Source organism: Mus caroli, chromosome 7, assembly GCF_900094665.2.
Source record: "Mus caroli chromosome 7, CAROLI_EIJ_v1.1, whole genome shotgun sequence".
Taxonomy (NCBI): domain Eukaryota; kingdom Metazoa; phylum Chordata; class Mammalia; order Rodentia; family Muridae; genus Mus; species Mus caroli.
The window spans coordinates 104,757,713-104,770,951 of record NC_034576.1 but is presented as its reverse complement, the minus strand read 5'-3'; the positions used below and the strand labels follow the sequence as shown (position 1 = coordinate 104,770,951).

The 13,239-nt window shown below is 42.0% G+C and overlaps 1 protein-coding gene across 3 annotated transcripts in view; it reads left to right on the top strand.

Annotated features, from left to right (window-relative positions):
• The window catches only part of Rnf121 (ring finger protein 121), a 53,112-nt gene that overhangs the window by 5,910 nt on the left and 33,963 nt on the right, over positions 1 to 13,239 (top strand). Inside the window, exon 2 of one of the 3 annotated variants that reach the window (XM_021168961.2) lies at positions 227 to 347. Coding sequence is in view for 1 of the 3 variants with exons in the window: in XM_021168959.2 (XP_021024618.1) it covers positions 486 to 548 (63 nt within the window). In the remaining 2 variants the exon portion in view is untranslated. Of the gene's footprint in view, positions 1 to 226; positions 348 to 448; positions 549 to 13,239 lie in introns of those variants that run through there. The other 2 variants (XM_029479351.1, XM_021168959.2) reach the window with 2 other exon arrangements.

Below are 13,239 nucleotides of genomic sequence, written 5' to 3'. Positions count from 1 at the left end.
GTGTGTGTGTGTGTATATATATATATATATATATATATATATATACACACAAATTTTTTTTTTTTTTTACACGCTACAGTTCGCCCTTAGCGAGTGGGACTTAAATTTCCGGGTCGGACTCAGTGCAGCATGGGAAATGTAGTTCTTAGTGCACACGCTCGTGTCCTAAGCGAGGGAGTGTCGCGAAATGTGCGCATCCAGGGACTCTCCCTTTTCCTCTCCACAGTGCGGACTGGTGACATGTTTACAATGAAATAGTTCAAGAACAACTTTTCGTCTTCCGAGAACGCTCTCCTGCTGAAGCTTGGCAGCGCACGAGTCGCCCCTTCTTAATTCCGAAGGAGCAGGTAGACGGTCTCTAGGTTCCTCACAGGCATCCGCCGGTCTTGCTGCTCCGCCCAGGCCGCGCCTCCGATTGGCTACAAGCGCTTGAGCGGCGGAAGCAGCTGGCTCGCGGGGGACCGGGGTGGGGGCCGGCCGTGAAGATGGCGGCAGTGGTGGAGGTGGAGGTTGGAGGAGGTGCTCTTGCGGAAAGGGAGCTAGATGAGGTAAGAGGAATTGAGAGACAAGAAAGGAAAGGCAGCTTGGAAGTGGAGGGAGAGGAAGTGAGGGATGGAAGCCGGAGGTCCTGGGAGAAACGGGAAAGATCTTGAGGAAAAGGGAGCTGACAGGGGAGGCGGGTTTTCTGTGAGGGAAATCTGAGGGCTTCTGACTCAGGGACCCCGAGGCGTTCATGGTGAAGTAGGTTGGCAGTAGCTATAAGGGTGGTGATGAAGGGCAGGGCAGAGGCCAGGGAGAGACGTTAAAGATTTTGAGGTAATTAAGACGGAGGTCCAAGGTAGGCTCTGGGGCTAAGAGGTTGCATTAATTGGAGGGGCGTGGACTTTTCTGTAAGGCAAGGCCAAGGCTTTCACTGGGGAAGGACTAAGAGCTTGATGTGGAGGTTGGGGACACAATGCTAATATACTAGTATTACAGCTTTTAATTATAGGCAGAAACCATCTTATTCTTATATTTGAAGGTTTGTACATATCGCATGTTCAGTAAAGTTTTGGTCAACGAATGAATGAATGATTGTGAATGAATGAACAATCATGTAACAGAAACAGTCCATTTTGCTCACTGAACCAACATTTTTAGTTCTGTGACAAGACCTGGGTTAAGTGTTTGGAACTCAAGAGACCTTCCTCTTGTAAAGTCTACAGTGTCGTTATGGGATAAGAAGAGACATTGCATTATGTGTATTGTGGTTCCGAGAAGAGAGCCAGGGAAAGTTTTCCAGTTGTTGAATGGTTTTCTACTTCATGTTCATTCTTATTCTCTTTCATCCCCCTCCCCCTCCTCTCTCCCCGGTCCCTTCAAGGTGAACTTGAAAAGGTATGAACCCTTTATCTACTAGGCATTTAGCAATCTAGGTATTGAATTACTAGTGGTCCTTGAAGGAGACATTGAGCTTGAAAGAAATGAAAAGTCCTGGGCTCTGAAGGAAAGTAAGAAGGTAAGTGATAAGGAGCAATCTGAGGCCAAGTGGTCAGTGGTAGTGTCGAGTTGCTTGTGGTCTTCTGTGTGCCAGCATATGGACAGAGATAACACCGGAGGACTAGGAGACTGAGTAGTGATTGTCAGGGAGACTCTCTTCCTATGTCTTTGATGTGGTTTAGATTGGTTAAGAGTCTGAGGCAGGGAGTAGGTTTAGGAATGACAGTTACTTGGTATGGTATGAGTCTAATTTGTTTTTGCTTTCGCTTTCTGGTTGGAATAAACTGAAAACACGAGGCTAACAGGTAACAGGTGGCCTAGTTTCTCACTTGCCAGTTGTTAGAGACTAAAGGTGTTTGAATGCTACTTGGTTAGAAAGGTGAAGTGGTTGTAGAAATAACTTTTCAAGGCCCCTTTTAGCTTTAGGTTTCTGTGTTTACAGTTGGCAGCTATTAATTGAGGTATTTTGAATAATAAATAAGTTGCTGAAATTAAAATTTATGGTTGGTTAATTATGGCTCTGCACTGAGATGGTTTCATATGTAACTTAATTGAATATTTCTATCCCAGTCTAGCTTTTAAATAAATGAGACTCCGACTACGATTTACTTATTTAACTTTAGCACAACTACTGGGTTACCCCTATCTAATTTTCTTTTTCTCTTTTTCTTTGTTTTTTTTTTTGTTTTGTTTTTTATTTTTTTATTTTTTGAGACAGGGTTTCTCTATGTAGTCCTGGCTGTCCTGGAACTCACTCTGTAGACCAGGCTGGCCTCGAACTCAGAGATCCACCTGCCTCTGCCTTCCAAGTGTTGGGATTAAAGGCGTGTGCCACCACTGCCTGGCCCTGTCTAATTTTCTAATGGCTCGACTGGCTACATCCCCAACTCTGCTCCCCAAATACTTGCTGTTTGAGTCTTCCTGGGTTATTTCTGCTCCGGCAATTTTGGGTTCATGATCTTGGTCGGTCGTGGCTAGTGGAGACCTCCTCTTTCCTGTCTTCTCTCCCTCCTTTCTCCTCTTCATCCCTAGCTGTGACCTCTGCCTGGTATCTTAAACCCTGCCTCCTTCTATTTTCCCCAGTAATTGGCTAGCCCCAGTTTTACTTAGCCAATAGTTTTAAATTAGAGAGCAAGGTTTTCACAGCAAAGACTGGTGTACATGGGAATTTTCTTGGGGTACAGAATTTAGTATTTGAATGCATATAGCAGCACCAGAGCATTCATATATCTGACTTTTTGGAGACATGCTGTCACTGAACTCTGCCTTTTTCTCTCCTTTTCTCTCTGTGAGTACTGGAGTTATATGAGTGTGCCACTGATGTCCGACTACGTTTTGACTTTCTGCTTCTTAATGTTTTAAGGATTTAAGTAATATTAATAGAATGATACATATTTCAGTGTTAGGTCTACAGGTCAACTTTACATGAAGCCACTACTATCCATCCCAGAACCCTCGTTGCTTATTTTCCAAGAAAGAATATATCCTTGTTGTGAGGAAATTCTGTGTGAACCGGTTGTGTTCTTTTCCTTATGAGTTTAAGAAAGTAACTTGAGAAGCAGGAAGTTATCATGAAGCTCTAGAAAGAAGGATCTGACAGACCTCAGTTTGTGTGCCTTCTACCGACGTCTCCTCTGTTTGTGCTCAAGCTTTCCCTAGTGAATGAGTGGTAAGGTGACCGATATCATTAATATGTAACTACTGGAGTTTACTGTATGTCATGCCTTGGGAATTCAAAGGTGAGTAAAACTGGATCTTTATCAGTTTACAGTCCAGTGGGTAGATATGCAAATAGGCCATTGCAAAGCTAGTAAGTGTTGGGATGTTTGTGTGCCTGTGTGTGAGACAAGTGCAGTGAGGCGCAAGAAACAACCGTAAAGTTGGTTACGGGTCATGATAGAAATGGAAATAGCTGAAAGACTAAAGATTTAACCTACCATAAAAAGCTGTGATTTGCATGTAGATCAGTGTCACTTTCTTTCTGCACTTTCTGCCTGCCTGACACCCCTTATTCTGGAGTCTAGGCTGGAAAAGAATAATGAGGAGCCTGGTTAAGATGGGCGTGATGCACTTTGGAAGAAGGCAGATGCTGTGATTTATTCTTCAGAGTATTATGTCTATATTTTCCAAAATCAGATGTCATTACTATATGCGTAGTCTGGAATAGCAGTTCCACCTTTTGGTCTGGCTAATAACTTTTTCTGCCTTGGAGAACAGGATAGAAAGATGGGCTTAGGGTAGAACTACCTGTGGAAACAGCACCGTTGATGGAATCTTTAAGACAGCTGCCATTTAAGGTCTTTACCTTGGTTATCTTATTTATTACTTAGAGAAGCCATGTGCGTTTAGATGCTACTTTGTCTTTTCTTTAAAAAGGATTGATTTTAATTCATGTGTATGTGTGTATGCATACAAATGTATGGGTATCTGTGGGGTCCAGAAGAAGGTGTCAGATCCATTGGAGCTGGAGTTATACATGGTTGTAAACTACCCAATATGTGCGCTCGTCCTCTGCAAGAGCAGTATGTGCTCTTAGCCACTGAGCTATCTTTCTAACCCCAGCCCTATTTTTACATTTTCTTTTGAGATAAGGTCTTGATAAGTTTCCCAGGTTGGCCTTATACTCAGAATCCTCTTGTCTCAGTTTCCCGAGCAGCTGGGATTGCAAGCATGTACATCATGCCTGGCAAACTACCCCTTTTAAATTAAAAAAAAAAAAAAAAAATTCTTGAAGCAGTATAAATATCCTTGAGGATCATAATGAATGTTAATCAACAATGTTGTCTTTTATTAGTTTACTGATAACTTGATCTTTAATTTACTGATAAATTGATCATGTTAAATTCTTGGTTATAAAGACTTACTGCCACAAATGAGTAATTTACATGTTCTGGGCCCTAGTTTCTGTCTGTCTGCCTGCCTGCCTGTCTGTCTATTTAGCTATCTTGACACAGAATCTCAGGTAGACTGGGCTGGCCTCAGACTCAGTGTATACCGGAGGATGACCTGGAACTCCTGTATATTGAAACCTTTTCCTTTCTAAGTCTTAATCTGTCCTTTAGGGTTCTAGCCAAGAGTTTCCTGGCTTCTGGGACTTTTATGACTTTACCCTCTGCCTTTTGTTTATTTTTGTGTTGAGACAGGGCCTTTTTATGTATCCCACACTGGCCTTGAATTCTCCTGCCTCAGCTTCTTGAGTGCTGAGATTACAGGCAGGTATTACCATATGCAGTTTTCCCCCGATTTTCATCATATTCTGAGGTTTATTCTTTTTTTTTTTTTTTTTGCCGAGAGTGTTTTTCTGTGTAGCCCTGGCTGTCCTGGAACTCACTCTGTAGACTAGGCTGGCCTTGAACTCAGAAATCTGCCTGCCTCTGCCTCCCGAGTGCTGGGATTAAAGGTGTACGCCACCACTGCCCGTTTTTTTTTTTTGTTGTTGTTGTTTTTATTTTTTTTATTTTTTTAAAATTTTTTTATCAAATTTTTTTTTTTTTTTTTTTTTTTTTGAGGCAGGATCTTGGTGTGAAGCCCTGGCTGCATTGAACTTGACATGTAAACTAAACTGGTCTTGAACTTTGACCAGTCCTCTGCCTCTGCATGCTGGGGTCACAGATGTGTGTCACCATGCTCAGCCTCTGCATCAGATTTCTGTGTGCTAGTCACTATTCTATGCCCCATAATACAATGGATAAAGTATGATGATGTCCTCAAGGAGCTCACAGACTAGGGCGGGCTCAAAGCCTGAGCCATGGACACCGCGTCACAGTTGCTGTGGTCATGGAGTTGGTGTAGTGATTGAGAAAGGCCAGGTCATAGGCGTTCTTCCCAGCTACTTTAGTGAAAACCCAAACCCAGGCTCAGATAGTTCTGTTCTCTCGCTTTCTCAAAGCAAGAGCAAGTTGCTGTTTTGTTTTTTATGTTTTCCCCCTGTGGATCTCTCCCTGTAGACATTTGATAAATGTGCCTTGTTTCCAGGGATTTCTTTCTCTGGGGATTCTTGGTCCAAGGTAGATTGGAGGGATTGAGCCATGTCTGACTGAGGTTTGATCTTGGATGTCTGCCTGTCTTTGGAGTCTCTTATGCATGAAAAAATGAATGGTGGCATCGTCGAGTAGGAGAAGAAACCACTGGAGGAGGAAGCAGCAGACCCAGATTTCAGAGTAAGAAGAGAAGACTTGTCTTATAAACAGCAGCTGATAACAGATGGGTTCAAAGCTGTGTTGAGGAGGCTTCTGAAGGTCAGGCATGGCAGAAAAGATTCCCGGGGGAAAGCTGAAGGTAAACTACTGCAGCGTGCTTACTGTGGACTAAGGGTTTTAAACACTTTCTAACACTTCAGCTTCATAGGATAGGTGTCCTGTTACTATGCCCATTCTGTAGATTTGGAAATTGAGGCATACATAGTTTAAGAGACTAGCTTAGCATCAAGCACACAGGTAAATGACAGAGTTAGTTGGTCTTCAAACCATGGCCACTCTAGCATCTGTACCCTGAGCTCTTCTGGGCAGTTTGAACACTGTCTGCTTCTTGTCCTGGTCTGCACTACTGTTCCCACTGTGTCAGTGTGGAACTCATTTCCACTGGGGACTTTTCAGTGGATGAGCTTTTTGTCTTTCTCTCCCACTAATGGGGTTCTCTTTGAAAGCCCTACTACTCTTATCTCTGATATCTGGCATGGAGTATGGTTCTATAAATGTCTAAGTGAGCTTGGATTTCAACCTTTCTGTACCTTTATCTGTGAAAGGATAGATTTGGACGCTGCGACCTTTGTGATCTCTTGCAGCTCTGAAGTTGAAAGTCCTGAACCCCAGTGCTTTACTTTGTGTTTCCTACATGTTCCGTCAGGTACTTCCTGCATGCCCCCTGAATGTCTGAATGAGCGAAGATGTAATTATTCTCAGTAATATACACTAACAGTATGGATGAGAAGAAAAACTCATGGTAGTGAAGGAGTAAACAAAAAGGCTTCTGCATACCGTCCTGTTCTGTGACCTTTGACTTTAGTGATGAGTCTACTCTGGCAGATATCCTACTATGTTTCTATGGGTTTAAAACAACTCCCACCTCACCCTTGCTTTCGTTTGGGGATTTTAAAAAATATTTCTATTTATTTTATGTATGAGTACACTGTAGCTGTCTTCAGACACACCAGAAGAGGGCATCAGATCCCATTACAGATGGTTCCCATGTAGCTGCTGGGAATTGAACTCAGGACCTCTGGACAAGTAGTCAGTGCTCATAACTTCTGAGCCATCTCTCCAGCCCATTTTTGGGAATTTTAAGTTTTTTTTTTTTTTTGAGAGGCTCTTGCTTCATAACCTACGCTGACCTCATATTCCAGTTTTAGTCTGTAGGGATTATAGGTATGAGCCACCATGCATGGCTTATGTTTTTTTTCAAAGTAAGTCGTTTTTTGATTGAATAGCTCATACATTTCTAGAAGGAATTATCATGCCATCTGCTTAGCAAGGAGGGTAGGAGAGAGAAGAAAAAAGAGGAATATTTTGACCCCTTGAACTGAGAAACTACCTTTCTCAGGGCCTTGCTCAGAGCTTGGCACACATCAATGTTTATTGAATAAATGAGAATGCAGGGAGGTCTTTGTTAAGGAAGAGATGACTGCGTTACAAAGTTAACGGATATGCTTTCTATCTTTGGAACGATTCAGTAGGCCACACTATTAGTATCCCTTCACCTCTCCTCTCCTCTCCTTTTTTGTTTTTATTTTTGAGACAGGGTTTCACCTTAGCTGCCCTGGAACTCATGTAGACCAGACTGGCTTCATAGAGATCCACCTGCTTCTGCCTCCCAAGTGCCAGGACTAGAGTCATTTGCCACCATTCTTGGCATTTTTTCTTGAGATGGGGTTGCCTTGTGTAACCAGGCCTTGCCCTGAACTCACTGTGTAGCTTAGGCTTGTCTCCCAAGTGCTGAGATGTCAGGTATGTGTCCCGACGCCAGTGTTTATGCCAGTACTCAATATAAACTGCTAATGAAGCATTTCTACTTTATTTTAATGTCACATTGTTCCTTGCCTGTGGATTATAGACACAGAATCTGAGGACTTACTGTTTGCCTTCATTGTGCCCAGTGCAGGCATCTGTCAGCACTTACTGTGTTGTTTAACTCCCTATCAGGTAGAGGAGATAAGGCCATATAATTTTTCATGTTTTGCATTCCCAGCACCTACACTTGCATGGGCCCTGACATAGAGTTATTATTCAGATCTTTATTGAACTTACATCCTCAGTCATTCCTATCAGCTCATGTTGAAATCCCTACGAAGTGGCCTTTCCATGGCCAGCCTATTCCCTGTCTTTTTTTAAAACATAATTTAATTTACATGTATAAGTGATTTGTCTACACCTGTGTCTGTGCACCACTTGCAAGCAGTTCCTGCAGAGGACAGAAGAAGGCATCAGATTCTCCTGGAACTGGAGTAAAAGGCTGCCATGTAGGTGCTGGGAACTGAACCTGGATCTTCTAAGAATTGCATCCAGGGCTCTTAACTGCTGAGCCATCTCTACAGCCCAGCCTATTCCCTCTGAATACCTCTACTTGGTTATTTAGATTGGTAAGAATTTTAAATTCTATATAGCTTTAACTTTTTATTCCTTTTCACAACTTTTCCCAGATTCTGTTTCTCTGCATATCTGACTTTTGGGGGGCATAAGCACTTCAGACAGTGCCCTAGTCTCCGGACACCTGAGGTGGTTTCTCCTAAAAGCTATTCCTGGAAGCCAACCAAAGAACGGGCTAGAGTCTTTTCTCATCTCTATCTTTACTTCTTTATGTTTTCCCTTCTTGAAGTCATTTGCTATCTGTGTTCCTCTGAGGAAAATCTGTAGGTAAACACAAACTCATTAGTGCCTTCTAAAGTGCAGCTTTCCCAGGAGGATGTGGATCATAGCCATGGAGCTTTCAGTCCTGGGCAGCTGGGGAGAAACCCCGGAAAGGGCAAGCCAACTGGGCTCTTTCCCATCATTGTTGGTGTTCAGAATAACTGAATCTGCTCTATTACTCTGAGGCCTTGTATGACTCTTTTTTTGCTTTTTCAAGACAGGGTTTCTCTGTGTAGCCCTGGCTGCCCTGGAACTCACTCTGTAGACCAGGTTGGCCTCAAACTCAGAAATCCACCTGCCTCTGCCTCCCAAGTGCTGGGATTAAAGGCGTACACCACCACTGCCTGGCCTTGTATGACATTTTATTTCTTATTTCCCTTAGGATTGCATCTGTCTTCTGAGATTAATCTCCTAGTGTTCTGCTAAAACATTTATTTTTCCTCATATTCAGATGATGTCAATAATACCTATTCTAGAGTTCAATGTGGACCAGGCACTATAATTAAGAATTAGCTTAATTCTAATTCTTAAAATTTATTAAAATTCAAAACTTTAATTCTACTTCAATAAGTTATTCTTCTCATCAAAACCAGCACAGAAGTGATTTATTCAGGGCCACACAGCTTGTAAGTAGAGCTGGAATTTGAACCTGGTGATGTGGCTCTGATTTCTCTCAAATTTTATCATATATTTATTGTGTATTATATCAGCTGTTTGGGAGCACTTTAAAGATTATGACTAGATAACAAGGCTATCTCCAAGAGCTTAAAAGGATTTATGGTCAGCCTGTCAGAGGGCTCAGAAGTTCAGGGCACTGACTGCTCTTCCAGAGGTTCTGAGTTCAATTCCCAGCAACCACATGGAGACTCACAACCATCTGTAATGGAATCCAGTGTCCTCTTCTGGTGTGTCTGAAAACAGCTACAGTGTACTTAAATACATAAATCTTTTTAAAAAAAAAAAAAAAAAAGGATGTATGAGCCAGGCGTAGTGGCGCACGCCTTTAATCCCAGCAGAGGGAGGCAGAGGCAGGCAAATCTGGTCTATAGCATGAGTTCCAGGACAACCAGGGCTACACAGAAACCCTGTCTCGAAAAACAAACAAACAGGAGGTATGGTCAAGTGGGGAGAAGAACCTACATGACAATGTAGGTTGGGGCTAACATGAGATTGACTTTGAGTGCCAGCCTGAGGAATTTAGATACATTATTATTCATCTTTTCTGTCTTTAGTACTAGATACTGTTCTGGGGACACAAGAAGGGTACAACACAGCTAATTGTAGGGTAAAACAGATTTGGTAACAAGTTGCTACCATATAGTATAAGTGTGTGTTAGGTACTATGGTAACAAAAGAGGGAGTGATGGACTCTGATGGGGATCCCCAAGTAAGACTTAATAATTGCCTAGCATGTGTAATGCCTTGGGTTCAATCCCTAATACCTTAAGAAAAGAAAGAAAAAGAAAGACAGACTTGTACTAGAGAAGATGTCTGAGTTGTGTGTAGTGTATGTGTGTGCTTGTATTTATACGTTTCTGCATGTGTACATACAATTACATATATATGAGTGCATATGTGTGTGGTTCAAGTGTTGTCACTGGGTGTCTTTCTCCATTGCTCTTCATCATGTGTTTGAGGCAGGATCTTTCACTGAACTCTTGAGTTATCTAATTGGTTAGACTGACTGGCTGGAGAGTGCTAGGGAGCTACCTGCCTGTGTCTACCTACCCTCATTCTTACCTGTGAGTGTTACACATATACTACCATACCAGGCTTCAGAGTGTGTTCTGGGGATCTAAACCTAGGTCTTCCTCATGCTTGCACAGCAGCTACCTTACCAGTAGAGCTATTCTCTAGTCTCTGATTTAGTTCTTTTTCTCTCTCTCTCTCCCCACTCCCCACCTTGTATTTAAAAAAAAAAATTTAAGACTGGTAGGCTGGAGAGATGACTCAGCAGTTAGGAGTATTAGCTGAGTTCAATTCTCAGCAACCACATGTTAGTTCACAACCATCTATTAACCATAGTGCTATGGGATCCATAGCTGAACTTGCAGATAGAGTACTCATATATAAAATCCATAAGTAAATACATCTTAAAAGGGAAGGCAGGCTGTCCTAGGACTCTCTATGTAGACCAGGTTGGCCTCAAACTCACAGAAATCTGCCTGCTTCTGCCCCACATGTATGCCATCAAGCCTGGCTTCTTTCTCCTCTTCTCCTCCTCTTCCTTCTTTTCTTTCTTTTTCCTTTCTTTCTTTCCTTCTTTCCCTCTTCCTCTTCAAGATTTTTAAAAATTAATTTTAGGGATTGGAGAGATAGCTCAGAGTTTAGATCATTGTTGCTCTTGAAGAGGACCCAGGTTTGATTCTCAGCACTCACTCACATGGTGGCTCCTAACCATCCATCCATCCATAACTCTGGTTCTGGGGGATCTGATGCCCTCTTCTGGCCTCTGTGGGCAGTGCATACTTGCATATGTACCACATACCTACATGTAAACAAAATATTCATACATATAAAATGAAATAAAGGGGCTGGAGAGATGGCTCAGCTATTAAGAGCACTGACTGCTCTTCCAAAGGTCCTGAGTTCAAATCCCAGCAACCACATGGTAGCTCACAACCATTCATATAAAAGATTTATTGCTTTTATTCATATGAATGTTTGCTTGCATATATGTACATGTACCATGTGAGTGCCTGGTACCTGTGGAGGTCAGGAGATCACCTGGAACTGTTGTTACAGATAGTTGTGAACTGCCATATGGGTGCTGTGAGCAATATGGGTCGTCCTCTTTAACAGCAGTCAGTGCACTTAATCACTGAACTATCTCTGCAGTCATCCTAATTTAGTTCTTAAGGCTTATTTATGCTTTAAAGCTAGGTGTAGTGTGGCACATTCCTATAATCCCAGCACCTGGGAAGCAAAAGCAAGTTTTTGCCACAAGTTCAAGGCCAGCCTAGGCTGCATAGTGAGTTTCGGGCCAGCCAGGATTACACAGGGGAAACCTTTTAGTGAATACCTTTAATTCCAGCACTTAGGAGACACAGGCAGGTAGATCTCTGAATTAGAGGTCAGCCTGGTCTTCAGAGCAGTTCCAGGATGGCCAGGGCTACACAGAGAAATCCTATCTCAGAAAGAAAAAAGCAAAACAAAACAAAACCAAGCAAACAAAAACCAAACCAAAACAACTGCAAAGGAAAAAGACTTTTCATTCAATAGGTATTTAAGGTCTGTGAGATGTGTTAAGAGTAGAGCAGCAGAATGGAAAGAATGTAAAGTCTTTCATGTATTAAACAGCATGGAATACTCTGGGAACTTCTACAAGTTCTGTAGAAATGCAGATGTAAGGGAATAGCAGTGAGGGATGGGGTTGGAGAGGCCTCTTCAATATCATGTTAGGAAAACACTGAGAATTTAGAGCAGGGAAGTAGCAATTTAGATATATGTCTTGGCAGCTGGAAGTAGTGTGGAAGTTATTTTTAGAGAGATTTGGTTTAGGGAAGGAGAAGAAATCAATTAGGAAGATCTTATGGTAGTCTAGGCAAAATGATTAAAAACCCAAGCTTAAGCAAAGGCAGTGAGAACCAAGAACAAACAGGAATCAGGTGTGAACATAGTGCAGAGCTGTGCTTCCATCTCTTTGTGGTTTGGCCTTCATATCCTTTGCCTAACACATTGACTAAGCATTTATTTTTTTTGTAAATTTTAAAGATTGTGTATATATGTGACTCCACATTTATTATTGTTGTGGTGATTGTTACCATTATTTTGAGACAAGGTTTCATTGAGTGTAGAGCTGCCATTTCAGTTAGGCAAGCTGGGCTGTGTGTCTAGGATCTGCTTGTCTCTGTCCCCTGATACTGGGTACAGGTGCACATTGCCATACCCTAATTTTATGTGCAGGCTAGAGATCTGAGCTTATGTCCTCATGCTTTCACTTTATCCTTTGAGCCACTGCGCCAGCTCCTATTCTTTAATTTTGAGACAGGGCTTGACCATGAACCTGTGATCCTCCTCCGTTGTGCTTCTGGAGAGCTGAGATGATTGGCATAAGTATAAATATGTAATTCAAGTTCAGTAATTCTTTACTTCTTCACAGGCAGACGTTCTGTTTGGGTTTGTCCTGGTAAGTCCATTACAACTTGAAAGTAGAAACTAAAAATGCATTTAATATACTTGATGCCAACCTAGCATCCTGTAGAGTACACGTTGTTTACCCTTTTGCTCTTGTTATTGACTGAAGTTGGGCTTGCTACCGTAGATGCATCACAAAAGGGCTGGCAAAGTGACTCAGTGGGCAAAGATGCTTGATGCCAAGACTGCTGACCTGAGTTCAGTTCCTGGGACCCATAATGGAAGGAGTCAACTCCATGCATATCCACACATTCCATGGTGCATGTATGCACACACACATACAAATTTTAGATAAAATTAAAAAAAAGATTTATGTATATGAGTACACTGTCACTGTCTTAAGACACACCAGAAGAGGTCATCAGATCCCATTACAAAGGGTTGTAAGCCAGCATGTGGTTGCTGGGAATTGAACTCAGGACCTCTGGAAGAGCAGTCAGTGCTCTTAACCACTGAGTCATCTGTCCAGCCCTATAAAAATAATTTTAAAAGAGAATATTATGTATTATTACCTCAAGAAATGATTGAAATTTGAGGTTTGAATGTATGTGCTTTTGCATCATCATAAAGTAAAAATGTAAATCAGGGACTGTATTAGTTATTTTTTGTTGCTATGATAAAGCACCATTAATCAAGGCAACTTAGAAAAGAAAGCGTTTATTTTGACTTAAGGTTCAAAGGGATGAACTCTATAATGGCAGGATAGAGGCAGCAGGCAGTCATGGTAGTTAGAGCAGGGTACTTTTGAGAACTTCTATCTTGAACCATGAGCACAAAGCAG